The sequence below is a fragment of the Carassius gibelio genome, chromosome B9 (genome assembly GCF_023724105.1).
Source record: "Carassius gibelio isolate Cgi1373 ecotype wild population from Czech Republic chromosome B9, carGib1.2-hapl.c, whole genome shotgun sequence".
Classification (NCBI taxonomy): Eukaryota; Metazoa; Chordata; class Actinopteri; order Cypriniformes; family Cyprinidae; genus Carassius; species Carassius gibelio.
Window position 1 is genome coordinate 5,414,335 of NC_068404.1, and position 15,133 is coordinate 5,429,467.

Below are 15,133 nucleotides of genomic sequence, written 5' to 3' on the forward strand. Positions count from 1 at the left end.
AATAGTTCTACTGAATTTTATTTTAGTCTTTAAAGGAGATGGCTCATCTTACCCCACGCTACTGTCCTCCACATATTGTTTCAGTTTGCATTTTTGGCTGCTGCTTCTATTAACACAATGAGTGATTGGTAAAAGAACAGATATGTCTGTTGGTATCTAAGTGTGTGTGTGTGTGTGTGTGTGTGTGTGTGCGTGTGTGTGTGTGTGTGTGTGTGTGTGTGTGTGTGTGTGTGTGTGCATGTGTGTGTGCGCGTGTGTGAGAGAGAACACAGGTTTATTTATGTGTGCAAGGGCTGATATATTCATGGCAGTGTGTGTGAGTGAAGAGAGAGGGAATGTGTGTGTCAGTTTATTCATGGCTGTGTTCTCTGTCACACACGCAAGCCTGAGTCACAGCAGTCAGACCCATGTCTAACAGCCCAGTGAGCAGATAAGTTTTAAACACAAAGACACACTCACAATGACACACACAGCCATGAATAAGCTGGCACACAGATTCATCCACACACGTGAACTTTTCCACATAAATAAATAAAAACAGGGGAGCAAACAGCATAGCTAAAATAGAATAGCGATCTGACTCTCGCTCTTACATGTCACATCTCACATGTTTTTACAGGGAGAACCCATGAAGGGGGCCCAAGTTTAAGATAAGGCCTGAAGTAAAACACTCACTCCCACAATAATCTGCTAGATAGAACAGCTCACTGCCTTCTGAATCCGCCCTCACCGCTGCCTCTGTTTACTCTCTTCTGATAATGCACCTGTGAAGCACAGATCAACCTACTCAAGGTCATTCTGTACCCCTGACGGAATTATCATTCTATCTCAAAACGAGAATCACTACAACAGTTATTTACTAATTTAGGATGCATGGTACACATTTACCACCTTCATGGGATGGTACAATCACCATATGGAGAGAGGCGTACATATGCATAAATAACATTTTCCAGGAAAAAACTCAAATACATAAAAATTACATAAACAAATATATTATATTATATTATATTATATTATATTATATTATATTATATTATATTATATATTGAAGTGGTCTCTGACATTACAGGCTTGTCAGTCTTTGCTACTGTGAACTAACTGCTTTCATATTTAGTTACTTTTTATATTAAAACAGATTTTGTATTATTATGCCTGTCTTCCATGTGGGTCAAAAACAAATTAGATTCCCCTCCCCCATTTCCATTTGTTATCTATTTTAATAGTTGCATATAGGGAATGCTAAATATCATGTTCAAGATTAGATTTATTTTTGGTAAAAAAAAGTAAATAGCAAGCTGCCATTTCATTATCTTCCAGAGAAATGTATACTATACTTATTACATTGACAGTCCATTTAAAGGGTAAGTCGCACAAAAACCAGTGTCACATTTATCAGCTAATTGTCAGCAATACAAGCAGTGTAAAATGATTGGATTTTTTTATTTATTTTTTTATTATTGTATTCAGTGTTATGCAGTAAGGTTATTGTAAGGAAGCTTTATAGCAAGAATTACATTAATTCCTATCCAAAACAACCATAGTGCCATGATGTTTTGGTTTATACCATGGCACTGAGTGATTACCATATTTATCATAGTACAGAGTAAAAAGTGATCAGATTGATAACTATTCATATAATCCATAAAATTATTTTGGCTGGCATTAATTAATGTTTTCAGTGATAGTTCATAGTAAGTTTGACTTACTATTTAATCCAGTTAATTTAGATGTTGGCATTTAAAGTTAGCACGTATTTACATAAATACCAGTGTCCATAGTGCAAAAAAAGAAAAAAGAAAAGTGTTTCTGCAGTGTTTTCACAACATGTTGGCATGTGCTAAGAGGTTGGTGCTGTCTCCACCTCTGTTATTCTGCCTAACTGATGGTGCACATACACCATCAGCATGGAAAGAGTGATGAACATGAAACATTAACGCATTCTCCATTCTAAAATTTGCACAGATCTGAAACATAGCTCAACTAAAAGTTGTTATGGATGCCAATTAACACAATTACAAGTCTGTGGAGAGAAAAAGGGGTTTAAAAGACTTCTGCTGAAAGAGAACATATGTTTTGTTACGCTCGGGTCGTTCTCTATAATTATTTATAGCTTTAGAGGAGATATTATCATCGCAGCATCGTTCAGCCGCGTTGCTACGTCAGTCCGCGCACCTTCTCTCTCTGCGCGCAACATTCACCGCTCCGCCTCGCGCTCCGGCGCGCGTGCCAGAGCCAATAGTTTCTCTGACAAATCTGGCACAGACAGTGCTATTCTGCCAGAGGTCACGAGAAGGAGGTACGGCACAATTCTGTGTTGGTGGGGATCGTGTGTAATTGTATATACATTTAAAGGAAAGAGAGTGTTTTCTTTCTCCCTTGCCATAGTTTCAAGTTCGCTTGTCACCATTTCCACCAAAAACGAGCCGGACTTTTCAGCGCGAGCTTCCCGGGTGCTCCAAAGCAAGCGAATAATTGGGGCGGTCGTGGGCATCGTCATGATCGTGGCGCTGGTCATCGCAGTTCCGCTTCTGGTCCAGACCTCGGTGGTTTCAGCGCACTACGAAATGATGGGCACTTGTCGGATGATCTGTGATCCGTACAACCCCAAACCGAGTGCCACGGCGCTGGAGGTGATGCAGGATCTCAGTGTCATCCAACCATCTTTCGCTCAAGGGACTAGAGGGGAACCGGGCCGTCCGGGCAAACCGGGACCCAGGGGTCCACCGGGCGAACCGGGTCCACCTGGTCCAAGGGGTCCGCCTGGAGACTCCGGCAAACCTGGATTTACCGGTATCACTTCGGGAACGGCGAGGACCGAGACAGGAGACATTGTTCCAGCGTTGGGGAACATCAAGATCGCGTTTTATGTGGGTCTCAAGAACCCTCACGAAGGCTACGAAGTGCTCCGGTTTGATGATGTTGTGACAAATGTTGGAAATCACTATGATCCCACTACCGGCAAGTTTACGTGCCAGGTGTCGGGGATTTACTACTTCACCTACCATGTGCTGATGCGCGGAGGGGACGGGACGAGCATGTGGGCAGACCTCTGTAAAAACGGACAGGTATTTCCACTACGTTTACAGGAGCAAAACTGCAAACGCATGGTGCGAATTAATGCTAATTGAGACTTGAGTCACCCAAAGTGGGGTCAAGAAAAAAAAAAAAAAAAAGATAAAGGGACTCAAAGAACAGATACATTTCAACCGTTTTTTTAAACAGCTTTCAGCACAAACATTAGACACAGCGCGCTGTGTTGCTTTGTAAGTAAAAGCTAAATATATATTGCTAATTCGTACGGTGCATCATTAAAGTCGTTGTGTGGTCATTGATAATCGCTTTATTCTAAATTTCCTCATCAGACAGACATAATTGGCTAAGTGCATTAAGGTGCGTGCAAGATTTTGTCCTGAACTTTCCAGGCTCCTGATGCTATCAAACGCTTAAAAGTAGTCTAAACTGACAAAACGACCTTCTTGGCTGTGTTCTTTGATTTGAAAAAAAAAAGGCAAAAAAATGCATCTCACTGGTTTTCTGGGCGGTTTGGTAGGCTATAACAATCACTTCAACAATACACTATTCATAGTACGACAAAATACGATTTGCATTGCGAGATAAAGCGCAGTCAAACGCATAGGCATATTGTGCATTAATAGCAAGACTGTGGCGTGCATGCATGTCTCATCTAGTAACAGTACTAAAAACAAATATTAAGTCTTGCCTTTCTTAATTCTTTCATTAAAAAGAATGACAGGCAAGTAAAAGTTTGATCTTTATTCACAAATATTAATACAATATTAAAAGTTTCTTATCAGTTTAGATCCATTCATTTTTAAGAAATGTTTTATTTCTAAATTGCAGGCTGTAGGTTCTGGCACTGAATGACATTCTGAGTTTATTTGAACAGGTTCGGGCGAGCGCCATCGCGCAAGACGCCGATCAGAACTACGACTACGCGAGCAACAGCGCCGTGCTGCACCTGGACTCCGGAGACGAGATTTATGTCAAACTCGACGGCGGAAAGGCGCACGGAGGAAACAACAACAAATACAGTACATTTTCGGGTTTCATTCTGTATCCAGACTGAACTGCCACCTGCCTCGTCTCGAGCTGAGTGTTGATGAATCTCCTCTCTCCGAGCGGCACACTCTCTCGGCACTCCATTGTCATTCCTGTCTGTAGTGTCGGTGGAAATATAAGGGTCATCTGAACTCAGAGCCAGTGTGAGAATATGTTGTCTGAATTTGTCCCTTTTTGTTTAATGATGTCTTGTGTTTGGCTGTTATACCCTATTAAAGAATGCGTTAATTACGCACAGGATGGTGATGAGGATACAACAATTATCGATAGATTACTAGCATATCTGTAATTGTCCTCTGAGTGATTTTTGCTCAAATGAAACTAATTTCCTGCATTTATGAGCCCCTAGTGGCCCCTAATGTAATACAGTTTCTGCTGTTAGCTTAAATTGGCTTCATGTAGATACGGACAAGCAATTTGGTCTAGATCTCGACAAGCACGGTTCAGCATTTCAGCTCCTTGGAATACTGTAGTTCACCAAAAATGAACCTTCTCTCATCATTTGCAACTCATGTTGTTCCAAACCTGTATGACTTTCTTTCTTCTGTGTAATCCAAATAGAGATATTCTGCAAAATGTCCCAGCGTTTTCTCTTTCCAAAACAATGAAAGTCAATGGGGTCCAAAATTGACCCACAGCATTCTTCAGAATATCTTCACTTGTGATCGACAATAGAAAGAAGTCATCAGGTTTGGAATTAAGGCGAGTCAAAGAAGGGATCTTTTTATACATGCATGTATTTGGCTGAATTATCCATTTAAACCCCCAATTTAAGCTCAACTACAAATGTTTTTATTTTAATCGTATGGCTGAGCAATAAAGCATTACAGTGGGTTTTCAGTTTGCATTTAAATGACAAGCCTGTGTGTGCGTGTGTGCATTTTAATGAGCTCTGGGACTTGACGTTTGACCTCACACAGGTTCTCCTGAGACCTTCAGTGATAACACACCTAATACAATAAGCATGCCAAACATCACAACCGCAAAAGAGAGAGGGAGAGAATTCTGAAAGAGAAAAAGATGTCTAGTGCGATCAACCAAATTAACTTATTTGTATTAAAATGGTCAAATTTCCAACAACTCACACTATTCAGAAAAAAACAAAGTTAATACAGTGTGCTTTTTGATTGGTAATTGGTGACTGTACATTCAGATGTTTTACATTCTGATTAGAATAGATAGAAGGGGAATAAACATCCTCCAACAACAACAAAGTGTATGATAATCTATCCAATGCTTGGCTTGTATATAAAGAGCCTTCATGAATGCCTGATTACACTCTGCCATCAAGATCCAGCATGAAGAAGAACAGTAATATGAAATATAAACATGTTTTTTTAGTTTAGAAATAGCCATAGGTTTGAATATCAGACTAATCTTTCATACATGTTTACCCAACACCCACTTACAGCAATTAAACGCCCTGGTGCTTGTCTTTCTAGGACTCTACTAATCTGGTTTGATTTATTTGCCTAGTCTGATTTGTGGAAAACACATCTCTGTGTGCCCGCCCCTCTAAACCCTAAAGATTTACAGGCTTTAAGAAAAGAGCCACATTTTATGATTGTTCACACAGCCCATGAATTCAAATGAATCTGGAGAACACCTGAATTATTCTGGGTTTGTCTTGGATTATTTGACCGACCACCCATCTGTGTTATATGTCATACAGTATAACACTGAGTGACAGTTCGGAGAGAAGTTCTGGAAGAACATCGGCCTTGATGAGCTTTTATTAGTCCACGTGTGTGTGTGTGTGTGTAAGTGTGATCTGATCCTTGTGATCGTCTGAGGAAGCACAGCTGGTAGTTACAGAGTGAAAGAAAACTAAGCCAGGAGGCTCACATCACTTTTCCCTCTCCTTCTCACTCTCCTCCTGCTCATTTCTCTCAGCGCCTCGGATGCTCTCTAAAATATAACATCACACACACGCACACACACGCAGAGATACACATATACACTGGAGCAGCTGGCTAACAGGCTTGTCACACTGTTTTGCATTGGAAGGCTTTCAGGGAGTCAGCGGGAGCAAACACACACACATACACTCCAGTAATTACATGACATCATTCAAAGCATCTCCGTCACAGCAACTTTATTTCATCATTAGACCTCACGGACAAACACGCTGCTGACACACTGTGCAGCTACATCCAGTTTAACCGCTCATCCTCACACTGAGTCTCATACACAATCACACATCCCTGTTAAACATCGCCAGAAGTTGCTTAGAAGAGTCCAATCGTTTAGCCCTCATGTTCTTTTAAGATACACCTTATTGTTTTTATTGGTGTCCCAGAGATGAATAGTGTAGTAAAAATACAAATAAAAGGAAAACCTCCTGGTTTTTCCTTAATGTTTTTATTATTATTATTGTTGTTATTATTTAAGCCCAGCAGATATATTATTGATGCAGTTCTCAGATATGTGATTAGTATCTGGTCTGTATTATAACAGCCTGACTCCGGCAACAACCAATTGTCAGAAATTACAATAAAACAAATACAAATTAACAAGTTGTATCTACAGTGTGTACACATTTAAATTGGTTGCATTTATTTATTTTTTATTTATTCAGCTTTTTATTTTCGTGAAGGCTTACAGAAGCATGTTATAATGTTCATAATCAGTTCTATAAAGTGTTATCCTGATTCTTTAATGTTAAGCAAGTTGTTTGAGCTGTTAAAATGCCTTTGGGGTTAAAATGAGTTTATAATGTTTAATTTCTAAGAACAGTCAAATTTAAGAAGAAAAAAAACATATAGTATTGCATAATACTATAAATACTAATAATAGTATTAATATTTTACACTATACTATCCACTATCAATACACAGTATGATATAACTGTTCATATGGAAATTATCCATAGTTCTTGCATTCAGTAACCTTATTTTATATTTCCCTTTTGAGGTTTATGAAGGTAGACCACCGGTTAAATAGGTTCTTATTATGGCAGTCAAATCACATTTAACATTTAAAGATTTTTTTTAATTAATAAATCTATCATATTCCATCAATCCTAGACCCAGTTACATTACAGTAAAAATATGTAATATATCCACCAAAATAATATTTCCAGAGATATGGTACTTCAGAATACTACAGTAAAAACCATAGCACATTTTTAAAGGTATTAAAGGGGGGGTGAAATGCTGATTTTCACTCAATATCCTGTTAATCTTGCGTACCTATAAAGTAGTACTGCATCCTTCATAACTCCAAAAAGTCTTTAGTTTTATTATATTCATAAGAGAAAGATGGTCTGAACTGATTTTTCCCGGAAAAACACGAGCGCCTAGAGGCGTGACGTGTGGGCGGAGCTAAAGAATCACGAGCGAGTAGGCTTTTGAGTTGAGAGCATGTGGAAGCTGTGACATCATGAGGACAAAACCAACCAAAACAAACCATGGCTAACAGTCAGATTCAGCGTATATTTATGATCCAGAATCAGACCCAGAGGCTGAAATTGAACAAGAGCAGCAGCAGCAATCAGTCTCTGTGGTATGTGTTGAAACTGTATATATTTGCTCAGCGGTTTTGGAAAATGACTAAGTTCCACTTTGTCGTATTTTTTTCTTTTTTTTTAAGCTGTACATGTGGAAAGTGCAGTTTGATGACAACATCGCATGTTGTTTACTTGATGTGCTTACACGCCGATAGCTAAGTTAATAACACAGAGATATTTGAAGCAGTTTTACTCACCGCCTGCGGTTCCAACACACGATCGTGACCCTTTTTCGTTGGGACTGCATCATCCTTAAGAAATAAACGATGTGCAAATCCGGCATCAAACTGGACCTCGTTTGTAAAACAAGCATCTTCGAAATGCAGGGAACAAACACAAACACTTGCACAACTCCGTTGATGCTCTGTAAAAATAAACTCCATCCACTGGTCCCTTAATGCTGTTTCTCTTTTGGTAATCTGTGCAGGGTTGTCTTGCCCTGGCAACCAAAAACACACTCCTTTTGTGACATTTCGCGACGCTCTCGCTCTGATCAGTGAAGTCTGTTGTGCTCTCAGTGCTGTGCTCTACGGGAGCGCGCGCTCTTCCGGGAGAAGTGCCCTCAGGACCCATATAAGGAAATTCCGCTCCATCTAACGTCACACAGAGCCATACTCGAAAAAAACTTTCCGAAACTTGTGACAAACCGGAAGGAGTATTTTTGGAACAGAAATACTCCTTCAAACGTACAACTTATTTTTTGAAACTTTGTCCATGTTTAGCATGGGAATCCAGCTCTTTAACAGTGTAAAAAAACTCAGTATGCATGAAATAGCATTTCACCCCCCCTTTAAAAAAAAACTTTATCTGCTGTATGTTTAGTATATTATTATAAATTATATTATTATATTTTAAGATATTTGTTGTCCCCTAAGCAGAAGACACTTGCAATGAAGTCTAACACACATACGCATACTGTCCATCATTCATTATACCGCTCTCTCTAATGCTCAGCATGCCTCAGCCTATCAGAGGTTAAAGGGCAAGCAGTTGGCTCTAATGCATACTAAAGAGAGACACAAACACACACACAACCCTTGAGCTGTTCTCAAATACATTAAGCACAGGATCGAGGAAATATGACACATTTTTGAAGTGCAAAGGAATATAGTATGAGTGTACAATTTAAATATATGCGTGGAGAATATACTGGCTTTCATGCATGTACATTACATGCATGTGTGCATTAGTCTGCATTCTTGTTCATTTGTGAGTGTATGTGTATTCTGAGAACAGGATTCACACATTAGCTGTTGGTGTTGTCATCATGATTTTGGCAGTTCAGTAGCTATAATAAGCAATCACAACTGCACACATACCTCCTCATTCCAGAGGTTTTCTTTAAAACCTCATGCAATATTTGGATATCCACATATATTTGAAGAAATGCAAAACATGGAAGTGACTTTTCTGGAAAACATGCTTTTTTTTCACGTCTCCTAGAGTAATTTGTGGAGCTTCGCCAGTTGTTACTCATAGCGTCTTCATATGAATCTTTGATCTTATGGGTAAAAAGGACAAGAATAATGTTGATGCAAGTGTGTTATATCATGAGAGTGTGCTGCTCAGACAGTTAATGGCTTCAGACTTTAGATGATCAATTCCCACAACCCCCTGGCCATTAATGGGACTTTATTTCTAAGATTTTAAACACACACACACATCCTCTAATTAGCTGATGTGGTCTGTAGTGTTGGATAATTATGTGAAACTGATCTGAGGACTTTTATCTGCTAAGACATGACAGCTGTCAGTCAACAAGACCATCTTCGTCCTCATCTGCAGAACTGTCAACAAGCACAACAGACACAAAAGCCCAGAGTACGTAAGAGACTTTCTGCCATTTAAGGTTATCTTAAACTCAGTGTGCGATGTGTGTGTCGGTGAGAGAGTTTTCTGAGTGTTTCTTTAGTTCCTGCTGACATTTACCATCTTAAATCGTCTCATGTAATTTTTATGAGCAGTTGCTGCCCAGTGTTTGAGCTCTCTTAAGCTCGGGTGTGTGTGTGTATGAATGGATATGTGTCAGCATGCTTTGTTGTAGGTGTGCAGCTGTTTGTAAGCATCTGATTATGTGAATGTGAGCATGTACTGTGAGAGTGTGAATGAGAGCTCATGTGAAGAGTGTCAAGTTAATTATGAAACAGTAGTACACTACGTAGGTCCACTAGCCTACACAGGGCAAGCTGTTTGGAAAAATGATAGATGCACTATTTACATACTGCACAGTATATATTGAATTATGCAATACTGTATATAAAAATAAGGGCATTCCTGTAGCTCAAATAATAGAGCATGGTGTTAGCAACACCAAGGTCGTGGGTTTGTTTCCCATGGGGAATGCATGAACTGATCAAATGTTATTGAGCTCAAAATACTTTTATCATCATGCATGATTTTCAAAGTAAAACATTGTAATGTTTCGTCACAAAACCAGCTACAAACGGACAAAAGTAGACTTGCTCGATAGCTCACCTGGTACAGTGCTGCACTTGCAGTGCTGAGTGATCTGATATGAGTCACATTAAAGGAGTTAAAAGATTTGCAGAAACAAGGTAAAATGGCATGATTGCTTTAGCAAATACTCTTTTATATCACATTTGCTTTTAGGTTTAGTTTGGGATTTAGTGTAGGTGGTAGGGTAGACAGTGTACAGTTGGAACAATGTATTAATTTACTTCCAAATAAATGGTGAAGTATAGTTGAAACTATCACTCTAGCCAAACCAATACATTTTAAATGTTAAAATATTTTTCAAATACCATTCAATAATTTTATTTCAGCTCTTTTTTCCCCTTTGGTCTTTATTATACACAGTTGTAGAAAGGTTAGTCAAGTGTATTTATTTTGCGCATTATTTGCGATGTTTAAATACGGAGCCCCACACAAGACATGCAGGAAAAAACATTAGTCTATACTAACATACTAATTAGTTCCCTAAATGTACTAAAATGTGCACACAATTACCATTGCGTTCCCTTGCTTTACTATTGCGTTCCCTCGAGTTGCTAAATTGTGCGCACAATTTAGCGAATCGAGGAAACAAATTAGTAAATTGTGCGCACAATTTAGCGAATCGAGGAAACAAATTAGTAAATTGTTCGCACAATTTAGCGAATCGAGGAAACAAATTAGTAAATTGTGCGCACAATTTATAAATTGAGTGAACACAATAGTAATCGTGTTCACCTTTTAGTACATTGAGGGAACGAATTAGTAAATCGTACAACAGATTTGGACTTATGTTTTTTCCTGCATGTCATGTCCGGGGCTCCTTACTTAAGACATGGTTGTAAGCAAATAATATAAAAAAATATGGGCATATTCACGATTTGAATGACTGATATATTGAAAATTAAAAAAGTTCTTGTCTCATGACAGTATGTTAAGATTTACTACATTTTTGATATGTATAGTGAAATTTGGGGAAAAGAAGCATAGCAGGATATCAGTCTTGGTTGTTTAACATTTTTATTATAAAAAGTAGTAAAATATTATATGTTTCGCTGCTTCCATGCTACAAACCTAATCTTTCTATTCTTTCATCGTTAAATCTGCCGCTTCGTTTTTTCTTTAGCGTTTTGCAAAAATTCTGTTTTATAATTGCAAACAGAGTCTAAAGCAGTCAATGTGCATGCAGCTTCATAGACTTGGTCTGAATATGTGGTATATAAGGGAATCTTTTCACTGAGTGCAAAAACTTTTACTGTGTAAGCAATAAATAAATAGAAAATAAAAATAAAAACTGTATTGTAACCGTTTGTGGACCACTGATCTGAGAAACTGGCAGATATTTAACTCATTATATGAATAATGAGGGTACAATCTCTATGGTAATTACATCTTTGGACCGAAAAATCCAGCTTTTTTTCCATCCCTGTCACTCTCTCTGTATTTAATACCACACATCTTGTGCTTTGTTCTGTTATAATCATACATCATGTGATTTGTGTGCGTTTTCCTCTCTCTCTGCTGTCCGGCGTGAGGCGTTTCAGCCCTGGGCAGCTCATCATGGCGACTGAATTATGGCTGATAATGCTGAAATAAATCTGAGGTGCTGAGGCGCCCATCTTCTGTCCTTTTCAGCCTCGATCTTCGCGGCTGCGGCCTGCCTGTCACATCTCTATTCATGAGGCTTTTACATAATGAGCTGTTATAGAGTTCTGGGTTATCTGTCATGAAGAGCAGCGACCCCCAGGGCTCTCACTGGACTCCTAACTTCACACTTCACGCGATGAGTAAGTGTGTGTGTGTGTGTAACCTCAGGAATTTCCCATCATCTTAAACATCATCACTGAAGCCCAGGCCATCCTCAAGCCAACTCTCATTCTCTCTTTTTAAATCTTCCTCCCTTGCTAGCTGCATGTCAGAAATTTAGTTTAAAGATGTGTTTCCAGATTTTAAAGTCCCACTGCAACTGATGTTTATTGCCAAAAATCTGTTAAAGGAGTCATTTTAGCTGTCAGTTTTTTTTTTTTTTATGTATTTTTTATCCAGGCCTATGACACGCTATCTCTTTTTAAAGTATCAAAAACCAAAAATCCTACACGTGCTGCTAAATCTAAAGCAGACAAGACAATGTCTAGCTGGAATATTCTTTATTCATGTTTAACGTGTTAACATGAATACAGAGCTAGATAGAAACAGTGAATTAATTAAATGCATATTAAATGCTAATATTATGAGGAACTGACTTGAGGCCAGATCTAAGGGAACTGAGAAATAAGTGATGACTAAAGTTGAAAAATGCCTTGTGAAAAATAAATGTGCTTGTGTACTTCAAATCTTAAAAGTCTATTAAAAAACTGTATTTGCTGATAATATGAATGAAATTAAAGGCCACTTTAGTTCACTTAAAGATAGACTATGGTTCTTAAATCACTTAAGTGCGTTTTTACAAACTGCTGTTTGTAATTACTTAAAATTAAAAGTTTTATTGCAATGTTCAATTTAAATAATGTTTTATTACTGTTTGTATTGCGCTTTAAAGAAGTACATTTATTTGATGTGCTGATTAACATACTGATTAAAGCACAAGTGCTTGATTATAATTTTAACTATGGTGTCTTATTCCATATTACATGTAAAAAAAAAATATAAATAACAAAAATAAAATATAAAATAAGTTCTCTTTTTAAAAATATGCTAAAGGGAATGCTAATTTGGCAATGAGATATATTACAAATGAATTCTGAGTAAACAATATGAGTAAGTGTGTGTGTTTGTATAAGAAAAGAGGGTTAAAAATAAATGTGGCCTGCAGATGCACAGACAGTGACTCTGGAACCAGCTGCATCTCCCTGAGCACAGGCTGTCGGTGACACACACACTTGTACACACTGTCCTCTCACTGTGACTTACAAAGTTTAGACATATAAGCGCTTTATTATAGACTTTCCTAAACATATCTCTTCTTTTATGGGGCAACACTGTAGAGCCCAGATGCCAGAATAGATTAGAGATATACTGATATAAAATGTGTGTGTGTGTGTGTGTGTGTGTGTGTTATTCCTTCATCCATCCTTGCATCTACAATGCTTTTCCTAAAGGTCTCAAGGGTTGACTGTATCTACAAAAGAATATAGACTGAAATGGAAAATGTGTATAAGACTAAGAAGTGATTTGTGTTTTTGATCACAGGCACTGAACACAATTTGAGCCGACCACCTGACCCATAAACGCCATGTGACTAATAACCCTGCAGCCACAGGACAATGACATCATGATACACTGATTGGCTGATGGCACTACAAGAACACACAGTCTCAAACCCTTCACGGGTGACATCAGTAATGACATCAAAAACAATTCTATTTCAAGCTTTTTATTAGTATCCAAAACAAATATACAGTATGTGCTTTTATACAATTAAATACTTTATTACTATGGCATGCTGAGTAATTTAATAATACATTCTTTTCAATGGCCTGATGTGTGGATTCAGGTGAGGACACCATTAAGAGAAGCAGAGGCATGTTTTGCATTTAATGTCACTGGCATTGGTGAAGAAGTAAAAGAAGTACACTTTATCACAATTGACTCATTATATGGAAATAACATTTAAGTGCAAATTCAGTGTAATGGTTTCAGATTCTGAAATGCATGTTAGTTACAGTTAGGAAAATAACATTTATTACAGTTTCAATTTAAATGAAATTAGTTGAACTTAAAGAGTGTTTTTGAACCATTCAATACGAGGGCTTAAGTATGTCTACTTTAAGTTCTTTGTAATAACTTAAACATATACTGCTGAAAGTACTGACAAGCATGAATAGTAAACTAAAATAAACTTTAATGTAATTTCTATTGAAACTTGTCATGTCTATAAATGTATTTGTAATTACACACTTTTAATTATGTAGTTGCAATTTAGTACATTTTAAATATCTATACATTTCATCAAATATAACACTAGTTAAAATTATATTCAAGTACTTTACATGTGCTTTAATATGTAAGTCGACACATCAAAATAAATGTACTGCTTCAAAGAACAACAAAAGATTATTAAAACATTTAAAATGTACTTAAATTCAGCATCATTACAAAGTGTACTTAAGTGTGTTAAGAGTGTGTTAAGAATGTCCTCTCTTGAGTACACTTACGTGGCCTTTTATTTTATTAATATTTTATTATTTGCAAGTACAGATTTTTAGTAACCCTTTAGTATAGGCACCAGTTCTCACTATTAACTATTAGCATGCCCTTTTAATAACATAATGGGTGTTTATTAGTACATTCAAAGCATATTCTGCATGAACATATTATACATCCCTAATCCTATCCCAATACCTAAACTTAACAACTATTAATAGCAAATTAGGGGTTTATTTAGGTAAAAGTCGTAGTAAGAATTTGAACTTAAAGTAAATTGTCACCAGGTTTATATATACAGTAAGATTTTGAGTACACTACATGTGCACATTCAGTAGTTAAGTGCATTTCATGATCTTTCTGTAACGCTGAAGGAAGTCCAGCCTCATTGAAGGAGAAACGGTGCACTGGATTTACGGCTGCAGTGCCGAGATACCATGAATGTCAGGTGCATTTCATTATGCGCAGCCATCAGCCCTGTTGTCCTGCCCCTATTGGCCAATTACACCTGTCATGAACCCGGTCCTGCCCTGGTGATAGGAGGAGGCCGATCCTCTGTCTCAGCGACGGTGTGCTGCGTAAAGAATTGTGTGTGTGAATGTGTGGGTTTGTGGAAGAGGGGTTTGAGGGCCATGCTGTCAATCAAGGTAAAGAAAGAGCTGTATGAATTATACATGGACTTAGAGTTGAACCTTACAGACCCCCCTCTCTAAAACACACACACACACATATGTTTCCCTCTATATATGTGTGTGTGCAGCAGATCTGTCTGTCCCTTAATGCCTCTGTCACACTCATTAGCTAAAGGCCACTTACAGCTGACCTCTCTTAAGCTCAATAATCATTATGGTAATTTTACACACAAGACCTAAGAGTGACTGTGTGTGTGTGTGTGTCTGTGTGTCTGTGTGTGTGCGGCAGCAGACACTTTCACACACTGGGCATTAA

The 15,133-nt window shown here is 37.9% G+C and overlaps 1 protein-coding gene across 1 annotated transcript; it reads left to right on the forward strand.

Moving 5' to 3' along the window:
* Nucleotides 1–1,969: 1,969 nt before the first annotated feature.
* LOC127964645 (complement C1q-like protein 2) lies at nucleotides 1,970–6,402 on the forward strand. The gene is made up of 2 exons (XM_052564910.1): nucleotides 1,970–3,068; nucleotides 3,911–6,402. Exons 1-2 carry the CDS (start codon nucleotides 2,499–2,501, stop codon nucleotides 4,088–4,090), a joined length of 750 nt encoding a protein of 249 aa, XP_052420870.1. The 5' UTR covers nucleotides 1,970–2,498; the 3' UTR covers nucleotides 4,091–6,402.
* The last annotated feature ends 8,731 nt before the right edge of the window (nucleotides 6,403–15,133 follow it).

Coding starts and splice junctions, on each gene's coding strand:
- LOC127964645 (XM_052564910.1), top strand. CDS start 2,499: ATGATCGTGGCGCTGGTCATCGCAGTTCCGCTTCTGGTCCAGACCTCG. Junction 3,069..3,910: donor ACCTCTGTAAAAACGGACAG/GTATTTCCACTA, acceptor TTATTTGAACAG/GTTCGGGCGAGCGCCATCGC.